This window comes from Sinohyriopsis cumingii, chromosome 6 (assembly GCF_028554795.1).
Source record: "Sinohyriopsis cumingii isolate HCF-2022 chromosome 6, ASM2855479v2, whole genome shotgun sequence".
NCBI lineage: Eukaryota > Metazoa > Mollusca > Bivalvia > Unionida > Unionidae > Sinohyriopsis > Sinohyriopsis cumingii.
Genome location: NC_142966.1, coordinates 48011707 through 48034130, shown reverse-complemented (window position 1 = coordinate 48034130; position 22424 = coordinate 48011707). Strand labels below are relative to the sequence as shown.

General features: G+C 35.5%; 2 protein-coding genes across 3 annotated transcripts in view; one reads left to right on the top strand and one right to left on the bottom strand.

Moving 5' to 3' along the window:
• The window catches only part of LOC149796879 (exosome complex component RRP45-like), a 48353-nt gene extending 33599 nt beyond the window's left edge, over window positions 1-14754 (bottom strand). Inside the window, exons 1-5 of the mRNA XM_089961530.1 lie at window positions 14579-14754; window positions 8075-8169; window positions 4453-4675; window positions 2244-2341; window positions 127-166 (exon numbers count right to left, since the gene is read on the bottom strand). Coding sequence (XP_089817656.1) covers window positions 127-166; window positions 2244-2341; window positions 4453-4675; window positions 8075-8169; window positions 14579-14644 — 522 coding nt within the window. The 5' untranslated portion in view covers window positions 14645-14754. The remainder of the gene's footprint in view (window positions 1-126; window positions 167-2243; window positions 2342-4452; window positions 4676-8074; window positions 8170-14578) is intronic.
• Window positions 14755-14766: 12 nt separating this feature from the next.
• LOC149796878 (putative phospholipid-transporting ATPase IA) overlaps window positions 14767-22424 on the top strand; it is a 194715-nt gene continuing 187057 nt past the window's right edge. The window contains exon 1 of one of the 2 annotated variants that reach the window (XM_089961529.1): window positions 14767-14930. In XM_089961529.1, the coding sequence (XP_089817655.1) occupies window positions 14882-14930 (49 nt within the window). In that variant the 5' untranslated portion in view covers window positions 14767-14881. The remainder of the gene's footprint in view (window positions 14931-22424) is intronic. The other variant, XM_089961527.1, reaches the window with a different exon arrangement.

Here is a 22424-nt window from a genome sequence, read left to right as displayed (position 1 = left end):
AGAAAGAAACAAAAATGGCTATAGATAATAAAATCATGTGATCCTAGCACACATAGTTGTAAAGTTGTAATATTGTTTTTCGTGGCATGAAAACAATCCTTTATGATAACAAATCTATAAACTTACAATAGTGATTTCAGTTCCTGACACTGTTACATCTGGCCGCCTGTGTGAAAATGAAAAGGAGATTAGAACTATAATTGTGACCCAAACAAAAATTTTGTTTCCTTCAGGGTATAACATTTGTCAAGACGTTATACACAACACTTAACTCATCTTCATATCCCCTGTGTGGTGAGAAATGTGCTTGTGTCATGTATTATTTGTGCTTTACTGGAAATCTGCAGTCCAGTCAAGCTGCACTGAAGATATTAATATCAGCCAATCAAAGCTGTCTTAATATATCATCAAGATATCATAACATGTGCTTCTTCAGAGTCTGAGAAATGGATTTTGTCTTTATTATTCTAATTAATGATAATAAAAAAAGAAATCATAGACTTAAGACAATTATCCAATAACACCACTATCTACCAGAATGTAATCAACAATTACATAGCTTGACTTTCAATAGTTGTAAGCAGCCATTTTAAGCATTAATTATGACCCAGAAACAAAATTCTGACTAATGCAATCTTGATCTAGGAAACATTAGCCCCTGTGACAGTGCATAAACGACATAAAACAGTAAAACAGAAAATCTTTTGCGGGATACCAAAGCAGAGGAGTAATAATCAATTGATAAAAATCAGATGCTGATAAAAAACCAGACTCTGATTTTAAAAAAAACTTGATCTCTTTATTTCAATTTTTAAAATAAGTGTTCATAAAATCTGTTTCAGAAGCTATTATTAATGTCCACAACTGTGGAATTCGCAGGCTTTGAGTAACAGCCAGTATGATCATTATTACAAGCACAGTTCATGTATCAGCAATTACCCTGATTAGTGACAACAGCTAAGGACTCTCATGAAATGCATGCAGTCCACTCATCTAATTCCTACATACACATAGTTAACCTGTTGAGGGTAACCTATCATCATATACAACACGATGTCATTAAATTGACATTTCATCACATCATGAACATTTTTATTCCTACTTCCAGCTGCACAAGTCAAACCTGGCCATCTTTGTACACTAGGATGTACATATCATGGCAAGATATATCTGGTCATGAATCTGACACGAATACTGAACCTATATTTAGTAAAGCATACAATGTAGGTCACAGTGGCCTTCTTTGACTGCAAGAGTGAATTACTAATTATAAAATTTTCATGATTTTAACAAAATCAGCATTCAATAAATAAATTTAAAACACAAAGTCAATGAAACATGAAATATAGGTCACAAAGAGCTCTTTTTGCAATAAGGGCCTATCAAGATGGACCCACTTAACCTTAGCATAGCATATTATATTTTTTATCCCAATCATGGATTACTTTCTCATTTGATAGGCTACATTATGACAGCTGTCATACAGTTTACCCATGTGATAAAGTCATGTGGGATACATCTATCTCACATGGGTGACCTAACGACACTGCAAATTACATCATTATACTTAAGACATGAATGTCTGCAAAGTTCCTTGCAATTTTAGTATTAAAAGGTCAAATTTTACCATGCTATAAACTGTAATCCTTGTTTACAATAAAATAAATTTATTGTGCACTAAAATTTGTGTGATCTTTCTAACATAAAGTCCTTTAGAAAACGCTATGCATTTCTAAAGCTACATTGATACCTATGATAGGGCTTTTCTTAGTACTATTTCATTCTTATAAATTAAATAAAAATAATCCAGTAATATGTTCTGGTGTGAAATTGGTAAATCCCACCATCAGCATCATAATTTGTGGTCAGGAACCTAAAAAAGCCTGCAAAGTTCACACTTCTGGGTAGGATTTCCCTATCATTTATTACAGACTCTATTAGTCTTAACTGGAATAACGCAGTGGTGTGTATTATTACCTGCAACCATGCAGGTCTACAAGAACTAAGAGTTGTTGCTGTTTTTATTGTTGATCTTGGAGCTGAAATTGCAAACAACCTCCATTGAAAGGGCTCTAACACATGACCATTTGCTTCTGAGTTGACCTGTCTTTCCCATCCTTCTCCATTCTAATCAACTCAGTCATCAGTAATTACAACTAAAAGGGGAAAATCTTTATACTGTTCATGGGGTACTGCACAGAGATGTAGAATTTTTTGCTTGTATTTCTTGTAAAGATACAGACCTAAAATGCGCAAGTACTGAGATAGCTGCAATACTGGCTGCATCTATAATGTTTCCATCATGATTCAAGACATGGACATCTACCCGAATGGACCAGACCTGCAAGGACAAATACTATGTTACCAGATACATCAATAATGTTTCCATCATGATCCATCATGATTTAAGACATGGACGTCTACCCTAATGGACCAGACCTGCAAGGACAAATACTATGTTACCAGATACATCAATAATGTTTCCATCATGATTCAAGACATGGACATCTACCCGAATGGACCAGACCTGTAAGGACAAATACTGTTATCAGATACATCAATAATGTTTCCATCATGATCCATCATGATTTAAGACATGGACGTCTACCCTAATGGACCAGACCTGCAAGGACAAATACTATGTTATCAGCTACATCCATAATGTTTCCATCATGATTCAAGACATGGACAACTACCCTAACAAACCAGACCTGCAAGGACAAATATATACTATGGTATCAGCTACATCCATAATGTTTCCATCATGATTCAAGACATGGCCATCTACCCTAACGGATCAGACCTGCAAGGGCAAATACTATGTTATCAGCTACATCCTTAATGTTTCCATCATGATTCCAGACATGGACATCTACCCAAATGGACCAGACCTGTCAAGGGCAGACACTATGTTATTAGCTACATGTATAATGTTTCCATCATGATTCAACATATGGACATTAACCCGAATGGACCAGACTTGTCAAGGACAGAAACTCACATAACTACGATGTCTGCAGTGTGGCAGTTTATAGTGATGTCTAGAACTGGGGCATCATGTGTCTGACATGTAGCATCATGTCCCACCCAGTTACATTATCCTAATACCAGGCTGACCAGTGCTAACACTAACCTCTTAATGCTGAGCACCAAGCAAGGCAGTTGTTTTTATCATTTTTTATAAGTCTTTTGTATGACTCAGCCAGGGTTTGAACCCATGAACTCCTGCATCTGAGGTAGACACTCTAACCACATAGGCCACCAGAGTTATCCCAAGTTAGATATAGCTTAGTTGCTGCCAGTGGACTGGCTACTTTAGCCTTGATATATGTCATATGACATTCCATTAACATAAAAGGGCATTTCAGTACCAGTCTACTAATATCTAGCATATTATTTAAGGGAACTAGTAAACAAACAAAACCAACTGGACTTCAGTTGATCTTTGTATTAATATCTAAACTGCATCTGAGGGACAGAGATCAGGATAATCATTCTACGGCAACTTCTAAGATTCAAATTGATATATAGTAATAGTCTAAGGCAGGATGGTCCAACACCTTCAACACCATGGGCCACATGAACCGAAAATGTCAAGTATGTGGGCCAAACATGGCATGTATTATAGTAATTATATTATATACTATACAGAACTGACTTTTTGTATCAGTGCGATCTACAAAAAATGACCCACTCTGGTGTAAGGTATCTAAATTGTTCAAATCATGGTATTAAAGCAAATTTAACCTGAACCAAATCTTTAAAAATTATAAATTTAAGGTAATAAAATAAAATAAAACCAAATAAAATAAGAAGAAATTGTATTTTAACAATTGTTTTTGTGAGATAATTTGGGTGGGGGATTGCACTGAATGCTAGATTTTTCTCACCTCTGAAATCAATAAATACCCAGCTGTCTAGCTGATTTACATGACCTGAAAATAATCCCAGTTATCAGCTTATTAGTTGGCTTACATTGATATCATTTTGTTGATGAGGTAAGAATAAAATTGTAGCTACACATAAATGATAAGTTGCATCAGTCAACCGGCAATTTTAATTGAAAGGGTATGTCAGTAAAAAGCCTTAGTAATAGTTGAAAATTTAAGTACAATGTAAACTGAGGTATATAAAAAATATCTGAGACTAAAAAAGGGCTAATTCAGTAAAAAATATAATATATTTCCAATGTATCAGTGTTTACAGAAATAAATTATCTGTCTCAAAATGAATGAATATTGCATGAATGGAAAAAAATCTACTATGTTCCATTCTACTGCAACAGAGCTTTGCTAAAAAAAGAACAAGATTTGTTCATATTCATATTCTATATAATACTCAAGGCAAATAATAAAAGGCTTTGTTTTCACAACAAACTTTTTTGTTCTGTGCTGCCAGGTAAGTTTTTCCAGCCTTATATTAATTCTCTATTGACTGTCAAGTGTAATTTACCTTTTCCCCAGATGCAATACATAAAGACTCTGTATCTACACAGCGTGACTCTTTCAAACATCTTTCCAACAGCCGGTTTAACTCCACGCCATAGTCTGATAAGCGACCCGCCTCAAAGCTGGGACATGCCATGGGAGACAACTCTAAGTTAACAAACAGGATGCCATCACTGGGCCTGGTGGGTTTTGGCTCTGCAACTTCACATGACACTTGTGCAAACACTCTGCAAAAAGTAATAAAATCATAATAACATATGTATCTCCATGGTAGAGGACCAAGACACTTTCAGCAGTGTTTATTAAGTTAAAGAGTATATCATGACTTTCCAACCATCATCTCAAGAACAAGAGGTTAAAAATAATACCACACAGATCAGTGGAAGCTTTAGTTGCTAACTTTTGCAAGTAGCCAAAAGACTATACGTTCCTGTGACTTGCAATAAGTAACAATTCTTATCCCTCCAGAGTCTGGTCAGGATTATGGTGCAGTTATAAGCACTTTCATGTTGCTCATCAGCAGAAATACAATCACTGAAAACTTAAGAAAAGATTGATGTTAGGTCAGTGACTACTTAGCCTAACATGTGCTGAAAAAAGGAGACCAAACCTGGAACTATGTTAATGTAAAGTATGGCACTGCCACAGTAACATCATGGATAAACTGTAAACACTTAATTAAGATTCTACAAGTAACAATTCTGTAGAGTCTGCTCACGTTTATGATGTACCATATATACTCATGTATAAGCCTGTCTGTGTATAAGCCGACCCCCAAACTGAACAGGTACTAAAAAGTGCATGAACCACATATAAGTCGACCCACAACTCAGAGACATCTTAAGATGCATGAGGTAAGTTTTAAATGCGTTTATTTAGGCAAACTTATATTTTTAAACATTACATGTATACTTATGTTAAGTAATTTATTTAATTTTCTGTTTTCTTATTATTTCAAGTTTAGATTTGTATATAATCTGATCGAACGATGACATGAATTTAGCAATTGCAAGTTGCTGTAACACTACCTCTCCCTTTTGACTCGATTATGCATTATTGCACTGGACATTTTATATCATTACACCAGCAATTACTTTTCTAATTTGCTTTGAAATTGTAAATACCTAACTCATTAAAATGTAATCCCAGCATGACAACACAGTGAACAATATGGTTTGATTCAATGCTCACAATTAGGCTACTGAAAGTATTTACATACTGGCTTCACCTCATGTACATTGTAGGTTTGATTACATGCTGAATTAAGCACATTCCTTGGAGTCGAATCATGGACAGCATTGTGCTAAACTCTAATGATATCTCCAAAGTAAAATAATGAAGTTTCAGAAAAAATGCTTGAAAAATTATGCTAATACCATAAAAGCTGAGTTGTAGCTTGCTTTGATGTAAGCGAACTTACACTGTACCTTTTAACTTTTACGCCGTGAGGAAGAAAAAAAAACTGCCAATTTTTTCGCTCCACGCCTACATCACGATTTCATATCTTCAGATTTTAGCAGAGAACTCCCGATTATTACATTATGTCTTTGATTTTCATTTCTTCTAAACAAGAAAAGTCCTACATGTTCTGTTGTATCACCTGTGAATTATTGTTGTGACAAAATAATTACTAGAAAAAAATTAGCTTCACTAAATAGAATGTTAAGTTTAAAAAGTATTCACATAAATTAATGATTTTTTTTACCTCTACAATAATACAAAATTACTAAATAAACTAGAACAAAAAATAAACTGCAACAATAAAATTGTCGGCAATTAATTTCAATCCCAAGAGTGATCATTACGAATGCTGTAACTCCATATGCTTTAGCGCCATTCTCATGAAAGAAACTTACATGAGTGAACACCTGGTATTTTTATACCGTATATACCAATGTTAATTACCATATTTAAATTAAAAGAAGAATGAAAATACATACCATGCAGCAAATGTGTCATAAAAAAAAATTCAAAAATACATGTTTTATAGTAAACGATACTAAATACTTTACGAGTTGACAATAAGGGAATACGGTTGGATATACGAGGGGAAAATAGTTGCCACATGTATGGTACCATGAGGCTGCCTATTTAGGTACCTTTAATTCAACAAAATTAGGAATCCTTTATTTGCCAATCAATTCCTGGTGCTTGCATAATGTGCAGTAGTGTAGAACGTGGTTTCTCTGAATTAGGTCCAGTCGTTTTCACAAAATAGTTGCATCGATAAGGATTAACTTTTAATTAGTTACGCTGGCTTTCCTGCTTGTTTATTTAAGATTAATCTTCAGCTATTGTGCAGTTTGACCACAGCTGACCAGAATATGAAAATAGGGCATGTCCTGGGGGGAAAATAGGGTGCATCACAGGGAGAAACAGCGAGTCTTTTTGCGAATTTCATGCCTATTGGACCAGGAAGATTGATCAATATTTAGTCAAAACAACGCTTTAAAAATGCCATGAAAAACCTCCCGTTTTTGGTCCCAATCTCTATTTTTTTTTAATTCAGTCTCCCTACTTGGCTTTTGAAAAGTTCATAGGTGTGCCTTACACATGGTTTTACAAAACTGTGGTAATCATGCTAATATTATGGAATAAAAGGCAATTACACATCAATGTACTGGTATAGTTGCTGGTCAAAATTCCCTCTTAACACAAGCCACTTTCAGGGTTTTAATGATTAACTGGCCTGTACTGCTGTCACAAATGAAAGACAAATTCGCCGATTATCAATATTGGAGATGTCAAAACATCAAGCTTTCCACTGTGTTGAAAGTTATTATGTTTGTTCAGCCAAAACAAAAAACTAAAATTGATTGTTGATCTATATGAGAATTTGAGCCTTTATTATTACCACTCTTCCTGAACATGTAAATTATGCTGGTTATGTACCTTGTACAATTAAACTGCGTACCTTTTTTAAAATATTACCTCAATTTGTAGGACTGCTTATATCATTGAAAATGAGTAACTCGAGAGCGCTTGATTCAATGTAAATGAAACAGCTATTAAAGACTAGCTGAAATGTTATCTGGAAGAATGCAATTTGGTTGAAACAATGAATAAATCAAAATCTGCACCTAACATATTTGGGAATAAATAAGGATTTAAGTGACGCTATGCGTGCTCTGCACTGTGTAAGTACTGTATATTATAGTTCAGCCTGATCTCCAGGGTAAATTCAACCAGCTAGCGAAATATGAAGTCTTTATTTAAATTTTTTTAATTTCACATTTGAGAAATAAGAAAATATGCACATGCAAAATAATTACAAAATCAATCATAGTACTTTATAACAGTTTAATAATTGTCGGGTCACTGAAACTTATTTTTTTACAAGCCTATATCTTAGGACACAGACAAAAATATTGCTTCATGTCCCAATATTTACAGCCATTACAGTAGTCAACAAAAAGACCTAAAATCTGTCAAGTTCATACACTGGCCCGCAGATAAGCTGACCCCCATTTTCCTGGCCTTAATTCTTCCCTAAATTATTCGGCTTATACACGAGTATATACAGTATTTATAAGCAATATGATGGTTCATATAAGAATATCCAATATAATGAATACTTTATGAAGATTTAAATGGTCATCACACCAAAACTATTCCACTTTTCCTACCTAGTCCGTCCCAGCTCAACTTGGCAAGATCCTCTGTCCACACCAAAAGTTATCTTGGCTTTGCGTGTATCATAGGGCTGACGACCATCTACCCTCTGAAATAAGGCAAGTTCTGATATTTTCATTCCCATACAAGTCTGTTAACTAAAACATGTTCTTGCGGATGATGAATGCATCAGCAAGGTGACCGTTATGTAAAGTTTAAATTATCAAATGAATGGATTAAAGAATGCTATAAACCCCTTCAATATATATAAGGTGGGTCATAAAAATGATGAATTATTACCAAGTACCATATTTATGCATATATAACCTGCACACAAGTATAATCTGCACCCATGTATTACCTGCAAAAAAATCACAAATTTCTGATAAAAAGTTATGTATATCCCACACCCATGTATTGTCCACATGATCTTAAGTCCTGATACCACTATTACTCTATCCTATAAATCAAAATCACTGGATCTTGTTCACAATAGTGTTATTTGGTCTGTAGATAATATATTAAGGCTTTACAATTCCAAAGAAAATAGTGTTGACATACATGTCTCCTTAGGGCATGATGGGTAACAGTTGACTAAACAATACAGAAAAGCATCATAAGTTTTGAAGAATTATCAGTACAGTCTAGATCCAACAAGTCTGATGACGTTTTCTGCGAATATTTACAAAAACATTTCAATAATAATAATAATAATATTAATGAGGACTTTGTATAGTGCCTAATCTTTAGAAGCTCTAAGCGCTTTACAACATTAGACAACACCTATAAGATAAAAAACATATTATAATATTATTACAAAAACAAGCACCATGAAATTAGAAAAAACATTAATAATAAAAAAAAACATGCTGAGAATATTTCAGGTAGGAAACATTATTAGGTCTTTAAGTTTGTTCTTGTAGTCGAAATAAGTGAGTTTTGAGAGCCCTCTTGAATGTGATCACTGTGTCTTTGTGTCTAAGTTCAGTGGGCAATTCATTCCACGTTGCTGGGCCTTGGTATGTAAAAGAACGCTGTCCATATGACTTTGTTTTCATAATGGGAATAATGAGTATACGATTGTCAGAGGAGGAGCGTAAGTATCTTGCTGGCGTGTACACATGGGTGAGATCGGATAGGTATGTTGGACTACGGTCCGACAGTGAAACATAGAACAGAGGACAATTTTGTGTTTGATTCTGGATTGAATGGATAGTCAGTGTAGGGTACAGAGCAGCAGGGAGGTGTGCTCTGATCGTGGTACTCTAAGTATGATCCGAGCAGCTGTGTTTTGAACATTTTGAAGTTTCTGGAGTAGATCTTGAGATGAGCCAGACAGAATTGAGTTACAATAGTCCAGTCTTGAAAGTACTAATGAACACACAAGTGTTTTAGTGGCATCAACTGAAAGATATTTGCGAATGGAGCTGATGCGTCTTAGCTCAAGATATGCAGCCTTGCATATGTTCATGACATGTTGGTGCAATGTGAGAGTACTGTCCAGAGTAACACCTAGGTTTTGTACTGATTGTGTGAATTTAATGTTGGTGTTGCTGATATTTATTGCTTGAGGTAAAGGATGTGAATGAGAAAGTCTTTGTGTTGTGATCAGAATGGCCTCAGTTTTATCATCATTCATCTGCAGCTTGTTACATGTCATCCATGATTTCACATCAGAAATGCACCTCTCTACACCTTGGATGGTAGCATCAACTTCAGTTGGGTGGCTAGATTTGATATTTGGGTGTCATCAGCGTACAATTGGTGAGACACTGATGATGATCTATGACACTTGAGAGCGACTGAGTGTACAGAATGAAGAGAACAGGTCCAAGAACAGACCCCTGTGGAACACCACAACATAGATCAACTTCACTCGAGTGTATTCCATTTGCAGATACAATTTGTGTCCTGTTGACCAAGTAGGACTTGAACCACAGTAAGGCTGTATCATGAATGCCAAATACATGCTGGAGATGGTGAAGTAATATACCATGGCCTATTGTGTCAAATGCTGCAGACAAATCAAGGAGGGTGAGGACTGTAATCTTTCCGCTATCCAATGCAGAGAGAATGTCATTAACTACTTTTAGAAGACTATCTGAATTTAGATGAAATACAAGCTGGGATAGGACAACCTTTTCTAAGATTTTTGATATGAATGGGAGATTAGAAACTGGGTGGTAGTTCTTTAAATTGTTATGGTCTAGTGTTGGTTTCTTCAGCAGAGGCTTTACAATGGCAGTTTTAAAAAATGATGGGATATCCCCGGATGAGAGAGAGGTATTAATAACATCAGTTAGTGAAGGCAATACTGGATCTAAGCACTCAAGCAGCAGTGATGTTGGAATTGGATCAAGTTCACATGACTTTGGTGCACTCTTCATCAGGATTGTATGTACAAAATCCATAGAGACAGGTTCAAATGCTGCTAATGGTTGCCGCTCAAATTCTGTATCCAAACTGTACGGTGACGATGAGTCAATTGAAATTGTGGTGTCAAGCTTATCTCTAATGGTTTGTACTTTGTCACAGAAGAAACTTGCAAACATGTCAATTTATCCGAATGACAGTTTCTTTAGCCTGTTTAAATTGTATTTTCTTTTCATGAAATGATTTATTATAAGTTGTCAATTCTATTATATTTCTGTTCAAATCACGTTACTTTTACTTATCTATAAAATGATGAATGAACAATTAATTAAAAAGGGCATGCTTAACAGTAACTTAAAAATTCATGTATGACAGTGCCTGTATTATTTAGACAATGCCACAAAGGGACCAAACTTTAAAAGCACTCAAAACAAAGCTGTACTTCGAAGTTCTTTTTGCATAAATGCCAAATATTATTTTAGACTTTATGAGTAAAAGCAGTGTTGGTTTTCGTTAAACCTATAAAATGGTATTAGTAGAGCTTCTGCTAGTCGACTACCATTATGTAGTAGGCTTTGTCTGTAGTGATCAGTTTAGGAGAATGACCACCTAAATTAGCACACGATGAAATATTTGACAACCATGTACTTTACATTTGGCCAACAAGTGCATTATAGCGGTGTGGACTTTTGTTGTTTGTTTTCTTTTTGTGTTTCATCCCAACAAAAGTATAAAGTCTGATGTTTAGAATGTTTTGATAATTTTCTAGTGAAAGCCACATACAGGCATAGGTTGATAAAAAGCTACCCACAATGTTATCTGCACAAATTTAAATTATGTGTAACTTGATGCATTCATACAAATGTAAATTATAGTATTGTTAAACCTTTAACATTTTTTAACCATGGGAATGCAGAAATCATTAACAGCAAAATTTAAATTGAGAGTAGTGCAGTTCATAAAAGAGAAAGGAAATAGGACAGCAGGAAAAGAGTCTACTGTAAATGATAAATCTATTATAGAGTGGCAAAAACATGAACAATCTCTACAAGAACTCCAGCCTCCAAAAAAAAGGGGCCTTTAGAGGAATGGCGGCAGCAAAATGGCCAAAACTTGAGGAAAAATTGAAAGGCTGGATCCTTGATCAGTGAGAATCAATGCAAATTGTATCAATGATGGTGATCAAACACATGGTAAAAATACTGGCATAAGAAATGTAAATAGCTTACTTCACTGGTGACATTAAATGGGTGTACAAGTTTATGAAACTCAACAACCTGTCCATACATACTATAATTACAATTAGTCAAAACTACAGATGACGGGGAAGAAAAAGTTGCAAAATTTTGTGATTCTGTTGAAAAAGGACATGCATAACATGGATCAGACTTCAAAGTTTAGCATGTTCATCAACTGGTATGAAGATGAAACTGCTTATCATTTTTAGGCATGTTACGAGGCCCAGAGAGAATTTACCAAATGGAGTAGTGGTAACATGCAACAAGACACTCGGTGATGAACGAAGATGTAATGAAGTTTTGGATTAAGCATTTTCAAAAATTGCCCAGTAGGCTTTTTAAAACTTATGTTATTGATGTTGATTTTTAATTCCATGGCCTTACACAAGCTGCCATCAGTTAAAATAATGTTGAAAAAAATTTGATGTGTATATTGCTGTCAGTAATTATGAGGTAATGCATGACTGCATAATTAACCAAACAGGCAGTTTTAGCAGCTAGTATTTTTAAACCACTGCCTTTAAACTATTTTAATATATCACTAATTTTCTCATTTTCTGTTCATTTTATGCTTTTCTGAATTTTATTATACTGTATCATTTTCAAATATTTGACAGATAGTGGTAACTACTGCTAACTTATGGCCTACCAGTCCATGGGATCAGAACTATACCATTGTGAAGAAGATCTCAATTGTATGTAATAAATTTTAAAGTTTTTGCATACCCTGCATTCCAAGTCCCTGCACCTCCTCCCAGAAAAAAACAAAAATGTGTATAACCAATAGGTTATACCCGTGAAAATATGGTACTTTGATCCCTATTAGTATATAATAAGAAGAGTGTTATCACTTGAATGTTGAGAGTATATTTACCCTCTCTACTGTGTGGTGGTATGGCATAGGTACTCAAAATTAGGTCTGCAAATTATAAAACTATTTAATTTAATGGCCGATAATGGAAACTCAAGTACAGAGTTTAATAACCTTTTTTCTGGAAGAGCATGGATTTATCAGTTATGAATGACTCAGGGGGTGCTCACCAGTTATTAAGTACTTTTCAGAGAGTGACGTATATAAGGTGACATTGTTTGCATTTAAAACATCATTTACATGCAAAGTGGAGAGAATGTTGGCATACCTCTATGCTACTATAATGTAATGTGGCTGACATTTCTTTGGATATTGTACTTTTGGAAACTGTAAATGATATAAGCACACTGCTAATTAAAATGACTGTTCCCTTGTGCTCCAAAAATCAGCCTGATTTTGTTTAAAGTACAATATCCTTAGCAGCTATTAAAATAGGGAAAATGAATTTTGCCAGACTAGATAATACCAGCTTCTGAAAGCGCAATGCATGAATTACCAAATATATAAAATGTAAACAAAAGCTATCAGCTCTTTTTTATACAATTTACCTCTGAAGTTCAGGAAGTGAAAATGACCAAGTATAGCTAGCACTTTTTAAAGGTGCACATCTGGAGTAAACAAACACGGAAGGACTTCTTTTCAGTTTGCTGTCAACTTTGGTCAAATTCTATGTAGTGACTTTTACAAAACAGTGATTTAAATTTCAGTTTGAGTAAAAGCAGCTGTATTTGACAGTGGATCAGCATCATATTTAATGATCGTGAACCACTGCTTTTTGCCAAACTTGTTCAAATTTTATTTCATATTTTTTTGCAAAAGTAATTTGAAGTTTTATATTTTTAGCAAGATCAACCATATTTTATGGTTGACTGGTATCATCGGTATAAATCTGAAAAGCTTATACACTAGAATGTTGTCAAATTTGGCAAACAACAATTAGCAATTAATGTGTAGAAATTTAGGCTTTTCTATTTATAGTGATGACAGCCATATCAAACTGTAGACTAGCTTCATTTGTGCAAAATGTGATAAGGTCATTGAGACAGAATGCTTTTTAAAAAAAAACGTGGTTAATCTTTTCAGGCACTTTTGTAAAGATATAATTTCAAATTTTTTATTTTTTTTATCTTCATAAGGGTAGTCATAACTGATGGCAGATCAGCATTAGTTTTACAAATTAAAGAGGTCATTATCCAAAGAAGCTATGTGCTGAATTTAGTCAAATTCTGATAGTATTTTACAAAAAGTAATTGGAAGATTTTTCTCCTTTTAGTTAATGTGCCCACATTTGAAAATATACTGTCATCTTTTGAATCATATGCAAAGGTCTTCATGCCTGGATGCTTTGTATCAAATTCAGTCAATTTCTGATGTACAAGTGCTTAAAAAAAATTCTAATTTGATAATAGCAGCCATATTTGAAGGTTGATTGGCATTATTTGTATAAAACTGAAAAGCCTTCATGTAAGGATGCTTTCTCTGTTCAAAAAAATGTTTGGCACCCATTGAGAAGAATCATTTCTATTTTAAGTAACATCTGCCATATTTTATCATTGATTGGCATCATTCGTAGAAGTGACAGACATTTATACTGAGATATTCTCTGCCACATCTGATTGTTTTGCTTTTCAGAGTGTGATCATCAGTGACATAAAAATAGTAGCTTTTTTATATGTAAAATATCAATCATATAACCAAGTGTGTGAATATGTCGAATATCATGATCAGTCAACGCATCAATGACCTGAAAAAGTAGTTTATTTAGGTTTGAGGCATTATTTAAAAAAAATGAAATGACAAATTACTGGCGATTAGGTCCAAATTGCGTCGGCGTGAGGCAAGAAATGAGGTTTCGTCAGCAGTGAACATTAGTCCTACATGTAAGACCTGACGCTGATATTTATGTTGTGGGTGTCAAAACACCTAAACAAAATCAACATGTGCTAGGTCTTACGTGTAGGACTACAGTGATTATAGTCTACGAAATTATGTGACGCCTTCAACACTGCATTTCAAGCATACCTTAGGAAACTCACCCGATTTTCAGCTATTGACTTTTTCACAAAGTCTTTTTCACAGTTTGTAAGGGGTGTTTCCCGCATATTTGATCCTTGGATCAGAATTAGTTATCTTCAAGTATATGAATACTTTTCTACCGGCATAATCTGTAAACTTCCGGTTGTTTCATCTGTAACTTCTGTAACTTCCTGTTGAAGAATTGCTCTTCACTTCCTGCAAAATAACCTGTAGCAGAGTGGTCGAATAAACATGGAAATTTCTCTAAGAAAACGAAATTTATATCAAAACTAAGATAAGTCAAAAGTAAAAGCAAAAATATAATGGCTGCGAAGGAACCTGGAGAAGATTTCACCGATTTTGGTCGTTCTGGTGAGTTCCAATTCATTTCGAAATCCATCACATCGTCTGTTTTAAATCGATGAACGTTAACTTTCTTTCACATTGGCTTGCGTGGGTGCATTCTGTTGAGCTGGTGTCAGGCGAAAAATCGATTGGTTTGACAACGACAGTAGTCCGAGCAAATGAACCTTGTTTTTCAGAGATAGAATAAGAGCTAGGTTCGCTCGCTACAAATGAAGTTAAGAGTATCGGTCACTGGATAGAAGTTGGTAGGGTCCAAACCCTAGTCCTACATGTAAGACCTCGACGCTGGTATTTATATTTTGGGCGTCAGGGACATAGCACTAAAACAAAAATAGCACGTGTTATGTCTTACAATGTAGGACTAGGCCAAACCCATAACAGAGGTATGGATGCCCCACTCGCCTCCCAACCCTCTATCAGTTGACAGATGCTGTTAATTTCATTTTTAACGAGCCCTTGTGGATTCATGTGAATAACGGCCAGGGTGCAGTCTGATACAGACCATATATGTTCCAGACAATAGTAAGGGCAGATTTTGACCATGTGAGATATTGAGTTTCATCTGAGATGTAAATATAACTGTAGTAACGTTATATGTGAATGAGGCACAGCCATGTGTAATTGGAGTTTGAGACACTTACAAAGGTTGTCAGCTTTAAAGGAAATAAGACTTGGGGGTGGGGGCAGTTTGTTTAGAGTATTTACAGAATGCTTGTTATTTTACACAGTCCTACCTTCCAAGTTCAAAATCCAGAAAAATTGAATTTTTTTAAATTCTTAGTCTTGTTCAAAGTGGATTCAGGGATTTGAGCAATTTAGACTTGCTTCTGGATTAAACGGAAAGGAAGAAGAAGTGCATGTGAAAACTATGATCTATATTATTGGACGTTAGGCAGATGATATATTTTCATAGCTTGGCTTAAGTTATGATGATTAAAAGAAATATGCAGTAGGGTTGTTTAGCAAGCTATAAATACTGTATGGTGTCATTTACCCACTAGGCATTGTGCCATTGACCAGATTGTTTTCGGACAAACATATGATGCAGTGTTGACTAAACCTTATTGTTCTTTTCATCTTTATCCATGTTATGTGATAACTTTGTGTTATCCAAGAGATACTTTTAATAATTGTCGTGAAACAATGTTATGGGTATTGGACTGACTGTTCCTGCCTCTGTGCACTGTTTATGCAAAGATATCTGAGAATAATAATAATAATAATGATGACAACAGTTATTGTTATTATTATTGTTGTTGTTGATTTTTTTTGTGCATAATTGTATCTGTGTACAATTCAGTTGTAAATCTTTCAAAGTGAATTACAAGAATAAAGTACACTTTAATAATTGTTTAAGTATGCCTGTTTTGATTAGAGTAAGATACAGCAACCCTTTCAGATTTGATCTAAAACACGCAGTGCCCCTTGGAAAAAATCCCATATATTTAACAGTCGGAAAAAATATGTTTTTCCCATGTTAGAGCACAAGCCACTTCATCACTGAATTACCATTATGTTACAGAGACTTAAGGGTCTGGACTTGTAAAAAGGCTATAAGCTCACATATTCTTTTTTTGACACGAACTTCTAAAAACAATGATTAAACAATATGTTGACTCAAATTCAGGATTGTTGTGTGTGTGTGTTTGGTGGGGTGGGGGTCCAGAGGTGTGTGCATACATCATTTTGTAAAGCCAGATGTTTCGTCCCAAGCATTTCTACACATGTGATTGTATTTTCTTCGCCAGTTGAATTTAGAAGAAAAGAATTACTAGTGTTTGTAATTACATGTATGTATTATCATCATTAAAAGTGAAAAAGAGGTCAGATTTTAAAATAATTGAAAGAGCAATCATATAATAAAATCAGAAAAATATATAACAAGTCTAAAATGGATCTTAAAATAACATCTTTTGTACAAAAGTATAATAGTGCATTAAATCAGAAGAATATGTTTATAAATAGCCAGAGGTCTCGCTAGGATTTTAAAACTAGGAGTCCAGGACTCCTATTTTGGTAAAAGTAGGAGTCCCACCATCAAAAGTTGCAGTCCCTTCTTTCCTACAGAATCAACACAGATGTGAGTGCATCTCTTTTTAGATGGAGAGGTTTTCTTAATGTAATCACTCACTATAATATAGCTTCATTACAACAGTCCATTGACAGGATTGCAAATTTATGGTTTATTTATTTGTATACGTACTTGTAGTAATTTTAGGCAAATAAATAGTATCTGATTTGCTGTTATTTTTCCCATATTTTTGCAAATACGTGTCAAGTCAGAAAACAGCTTAGACCTTAAAGCGCATCTCACAAATTCCACAACAGAGCATATGTCCAATATGTTTCTGACCTACATAATTTGCATTTTAAAGTCAAATCTTTACTAAAATATCACTAGGCTTTGGTTTCAATGATTTGTATATTTTTTCTGAATATGTTTGCCCAATAATTTAAGAAAACAGACAGTCTACTAAACTGGTACATCCCAGACTTAGCGAAGTTTGCCATTATTTCCTGTTAGGCCTACTGGTTCACTTACAGTTTAAAACTAATTTTATGACGAAATAGTGTATAAGAGGCAGTTAATATATATTCAGATCACCAATTCTGATCTCAAAACACAAGTTTGTATGTTTTATCATCAAAGGATAGCATGCAGGAAATTGATAGTTGCTACCTAACTCGGAAAAGGATTAATGGTCAATCAGCTATCAAAATATGATGCTTGTGAATGGGCAAGTGTTTGTTTGTCAACGAAATTGATATAAAAACTAGGCCTAGCTACAGATGCCTTGATGAATTCATTTAGCTACAACACTAGAACTAACCGGGCTAAGGCGAGGGGCGTTTAAAAAAAAAAATGGCATGGTCAGTCAATGTACCTCTTAAATAATCACAGGGTGAAGTCGTTTTCGCTTTCCTAACAGAAGAAGGCAAAGTTCAAATTTTTAGACGACTTGTCACCCACTTACGAATGGCATTTTGTCTACCGGGTAAGTCTCAATGTCTTGATTCTGAGGTCACCTGCACTACTTATTCCACTACATTTGGAAATGAACACAATAACGAAAGCTAAAGTTGTTTATTTGATGAACTTTTATAAATGACCATATGTATATCTCTGGGTCTTTCTGCCTCTGAATTCAATCACTGTAAATATCGCAACATTTTCTCGCCCAGCCGCCAGTCAAAACCTTTGAACTTGCCACCCAGTTATTGCATCATGTTCTTTTTTATATACTCTTATAAAATGGCAACATGTATATACATCAAGGGGTCTTTCAGTCACTGAATTCTGACATTGTAAATATCAACACAGCTAATTGATCAACACATTTTCCCACAAAGCAGGTGGCTGAAGCATGACTGGCAAGTCTTTGAAATTTGCTGCACACTTATTACATGCATATGGAGGACTCCCGCCTCAGTGATTTTCTGTGTCCCAGATCAAAAATCGGCATCCAAATATGCATAATTAAGCATTTCCGAGATCTCTGATAGTGTTAAAGAAATGTAAGAACAGAGCAGAACATCTGTTTGTATAGGTTGTTAGGCAGCAGTTAAAAGTATTTACAAAGTGATGAGACAGATTAATTACTGCTTCATTATATTGATTAAAAGTTAATTTATTTTATCCATTTTCTCCAAGTACGGTAATTTATGATTTAAATAATAATACTGACCCACCATAGTATTATCTGTTTGTCTGAAACTGCAGCTAGATTCTATTTTTAGATAAGAGGTGGTGATTTGTGACATAGCACAATGGCCAGTCCTGAACAACCCTATTGATAGAGAAAAATCCAAAGAGTATTTGATCATGACAAAATATGTTATTTTCAAAAGAGCTAGATGACAAGAGGAAAGTGAATCTGTAGATGCATTTGTTACATCATTACACAATCAAGCAGAATACTAGGATTTTGGAGTTCTTAGAGATTAATTAATTTGAGATAGAATTGTGGTTGGACTGAGAAATAATGCACTTGACAGACAAACTTCAACTTGACTGTAAACTTAGCTTTGAAAAGGCAGTCAGTTTATCTTGAGAGTGAGGCTATGAAGAAGCAGCACCTGTAATCCAGGGAGGGAGACACATATGTTCCGATTTGAATGCTGATATAATAAAAGTCAGAAAGGAAGGTACCATTCCAGTTCAGTTTAAATCCACAAAAGAGGAATAATTTTGCTTCAAACAAACCCAAGAACACTCAGCAATGGAGAAATGGCAGATTGAACTACAGTGCTGATAACATGATGTGAAAGATGTGGGGAAAATCCTCAGAGGAGAGACATATGTCATGCAAGAAAAGCTACATGCTGTTACTGTTAAATGTTGGGATACGTCACAATGATGTGTGGAACTAAGAATTATTTTAACATTTTCATGCCACTATTCCCATTCAGAAATGTGTATATGGTATGCACTGTGTTTCTCCATTTCATGACAGTATTTTCTTTACACAATACTTGGATCAACAGTTATTTAGATTTTACTAATTTCAAAACATTTCAGGCAGATTAAATACTTCCCAAATCAATGTGAAGTGTCTGTCAAATGTATCATGTTTACCATGAGTGCTTACTAGCAAGTATTTTAATGGATTTAATTTGAAAAATATTTAAGATGTCACTTTATTTGTGACATTTTCCACTTGATAATATAATTTTTTTTTTTACATTGGTTTTGTTGCCATACATCCATCTATCTATCCATCCATCCATCCATTTGGGTTGTTTTTTCCCTAAGTCCAACTCTGACTCATTGATGAAGAGTCATCCTGTCAAATGGACTTTACTTGTAAAATACACCTCCGACTTATAGGATGGTGAAAATTGGCTTCTTGTAGCCCCATAAAGGGGAACTGACTTATAGTTGAGTCAACTTCAAAGCATTTCAAAGTATGTACTGATTAGTTAATATTTTATAACATTTCATAATGCCCAAACATGTCTTCTATAATTAGACTTGTAAAGTATTGATTACTCACTTTATTTACAAGTCTGTTCACTCCTAGGTGTGATATTGATCATATTTATTGATGTGATATATCCTTGTCATTACTATTGGAAACAAATTATTCCTTTGACTTGTCAAGCTGTATTTACATCCATCCTTTGGGGGTTAGGGGCATTTCTACAAAATGTATGCATAGTACACTGGCCCTTTACTTTATTACCAGCAGTTACTTACTGTATTGTTAAGCTAAAGTTTCTTCATGCTGGAAAAGCAGTCATTTAGATGTAATACATCTGCCCAGAGTGGAAAATTGTCAGTATGATACAATCCAGTCATGCATAGACTGGTCATATTTTTCAAGGAAGTCATGCTGCATGGATGGTATGGCTCAAATCACTGGAGAAATTTGCCTTTAGAAAGAGTTTACAGTATTATCAGTCCCCCTTCTGCAGTTATTGAGAAAGTAATAAATCATGGTGTTATATTATCCATTCTGTATTTAGAGATTCTGTGTCAGTAACCTTTTTTCTTTCTTATAGAACTACAATTCTTGAAGAGAGATGCAAGTTACCTTTTGTATCCCACCCTTTTGGAGCTTGGGTACACCATCTTTAAGTTTTCAGCTATGGTATGGGTAAGGGGGAATGAGCGACTAGCATATCACTCTTTCTAAAATTACAGGGTTGGCACATTGAAATTGTTTTCTTATTGTCATTATTTTCTTCAGTATGTTCTATATTAATTATGTCCATGCTCTTGCTCACAGCTGTTATTACATGTGTCTGCATTTTATCGTCATTTTAATTTTGCAAGGGGCCTCAAGTGGCCAAGTTGTCTAAAGCCCTCTCTGTTATGGATCACTGCCATCTCACCTCTGTCTGCATGGGTTCGAGTCTTGGATTCAGCCAATGTGGGTATGTGAGAAAGCTTGCCAGTAGCTTCTCGTGGGTCATTGGTTCTTTCTGGGGTTTTCCTGGGTTCTTCCTCCACCATTAATACTGGCCGCCATATATAGCCTATCGTGTGCTAAAAATGGCATTAAACCCTACAGCAACAACAACAACAACAAAATTTTGAGGTTTTCTCTGTCAAAGCCCCCAAGTCTCTGAGAGGCCTAGGTCTTAAGCTTGGAAGAACACTTCAGGGTTCCAGGAGTTTATAGGACCAATTTCTTTGGCAACTTGTGAGCCCCAACCCACCCTACCCCAAGAAGGGACTGACCATTCAAGGACTCAGTGGCCTTCTCTGAAAGGGACATGTTGGATGCTCTTCATGTTTGATGTTGCATGTTGCTTCCTCCCGAGAGGGAGGTTGTGTACTGCTCAACTCTTGCACCAAGTAGCATTTTGCACTCTCCTATTAAGATGTTACACTGCACACCTCACAATTATGATAGAATGTTGCTCCCTCCTATTAGGGAAGTGGTGCACTAAACACCACATATCCACATTAACGTATTGCTCCCTCCCAAAGACACATTGTGCCTACTGCAGTGTGTTGCTCCCTCCCTTATAGGAGGTGGTCACCACACATCTCGCGTATAGGAAAGCATGTTGTTCCATCCCACATGGGTGGTGGTGCACTGCTTCCAACATTTAAGGGTAACACCACACCTTTCTAAGTGACAAATCACACAGATCAGGTATTCTGTGATTATCTTTCAGTTGTCTCAGGGTAAGGGGATAGGGTATGGACTGAATACCCTCTCCTCTCTTCCATGCCATTCTGCACAGGATTGGGAATCTGCCCACTAGGATTCAGACTAGAAAGGGGATCTGATCAGTATTACCACCTCCATTCCCTATTATCCCAACCAATCATTAAATGATGTGGGGCCCTCCACCTCAGGGTCATTTGTCCTGTATGCCCCAGTGGGCTAATGGACCCTGACCATACGGTAGAAGTGCTGATGTGGCTCAAAACCTGCCATCACTTCCTCACCAGGTCACAGCAAATCAGAAGGTTGTAGGTATCATCCAAGGCACATAGACATTCTCTTTTTTTCATACTCACCACTCTGATTTACATGATATGGCACAGAGTGATGCCCTATCTGATGCCCAGCCAATCTCTGGTTCAGGGTATGCTAATTGATGATGATGATGCCATTTTGATCCTTGTTGACCCCAGTTAGTTCAAAGTAGAAGCATCACAGTTGACTCCTCCTACCAGCTCATTCCTCCTAGGTGGATGATCACAATGAATTCTGGTCCTTTGATGAGGCAGTAAATGAACTCTACCTCCTCTTATCCCCAGACTTGTGCCCAAAACCATTTGGTACACAGTCCAAGAAGATCATTTCCGTTTTGGACAAGTTCTCATGGGTACAGCTTTAACCAGACTGCTTGCTTCTTCTTTATTCCTATACAATCAAGGAAATCTTTCAGAGTCTTTTGGTAGACCAAAATCTACCTTGGCAGTGTCAAGACTGTTTTATCCATCCCTTGACAACCTTTCCAGGAATGGTAGAATGGTCTTTTTGTTACTCTGTAGCAGAGTCCCTGTAGGAAGATGTATTCACATCAACCAGATGGTTT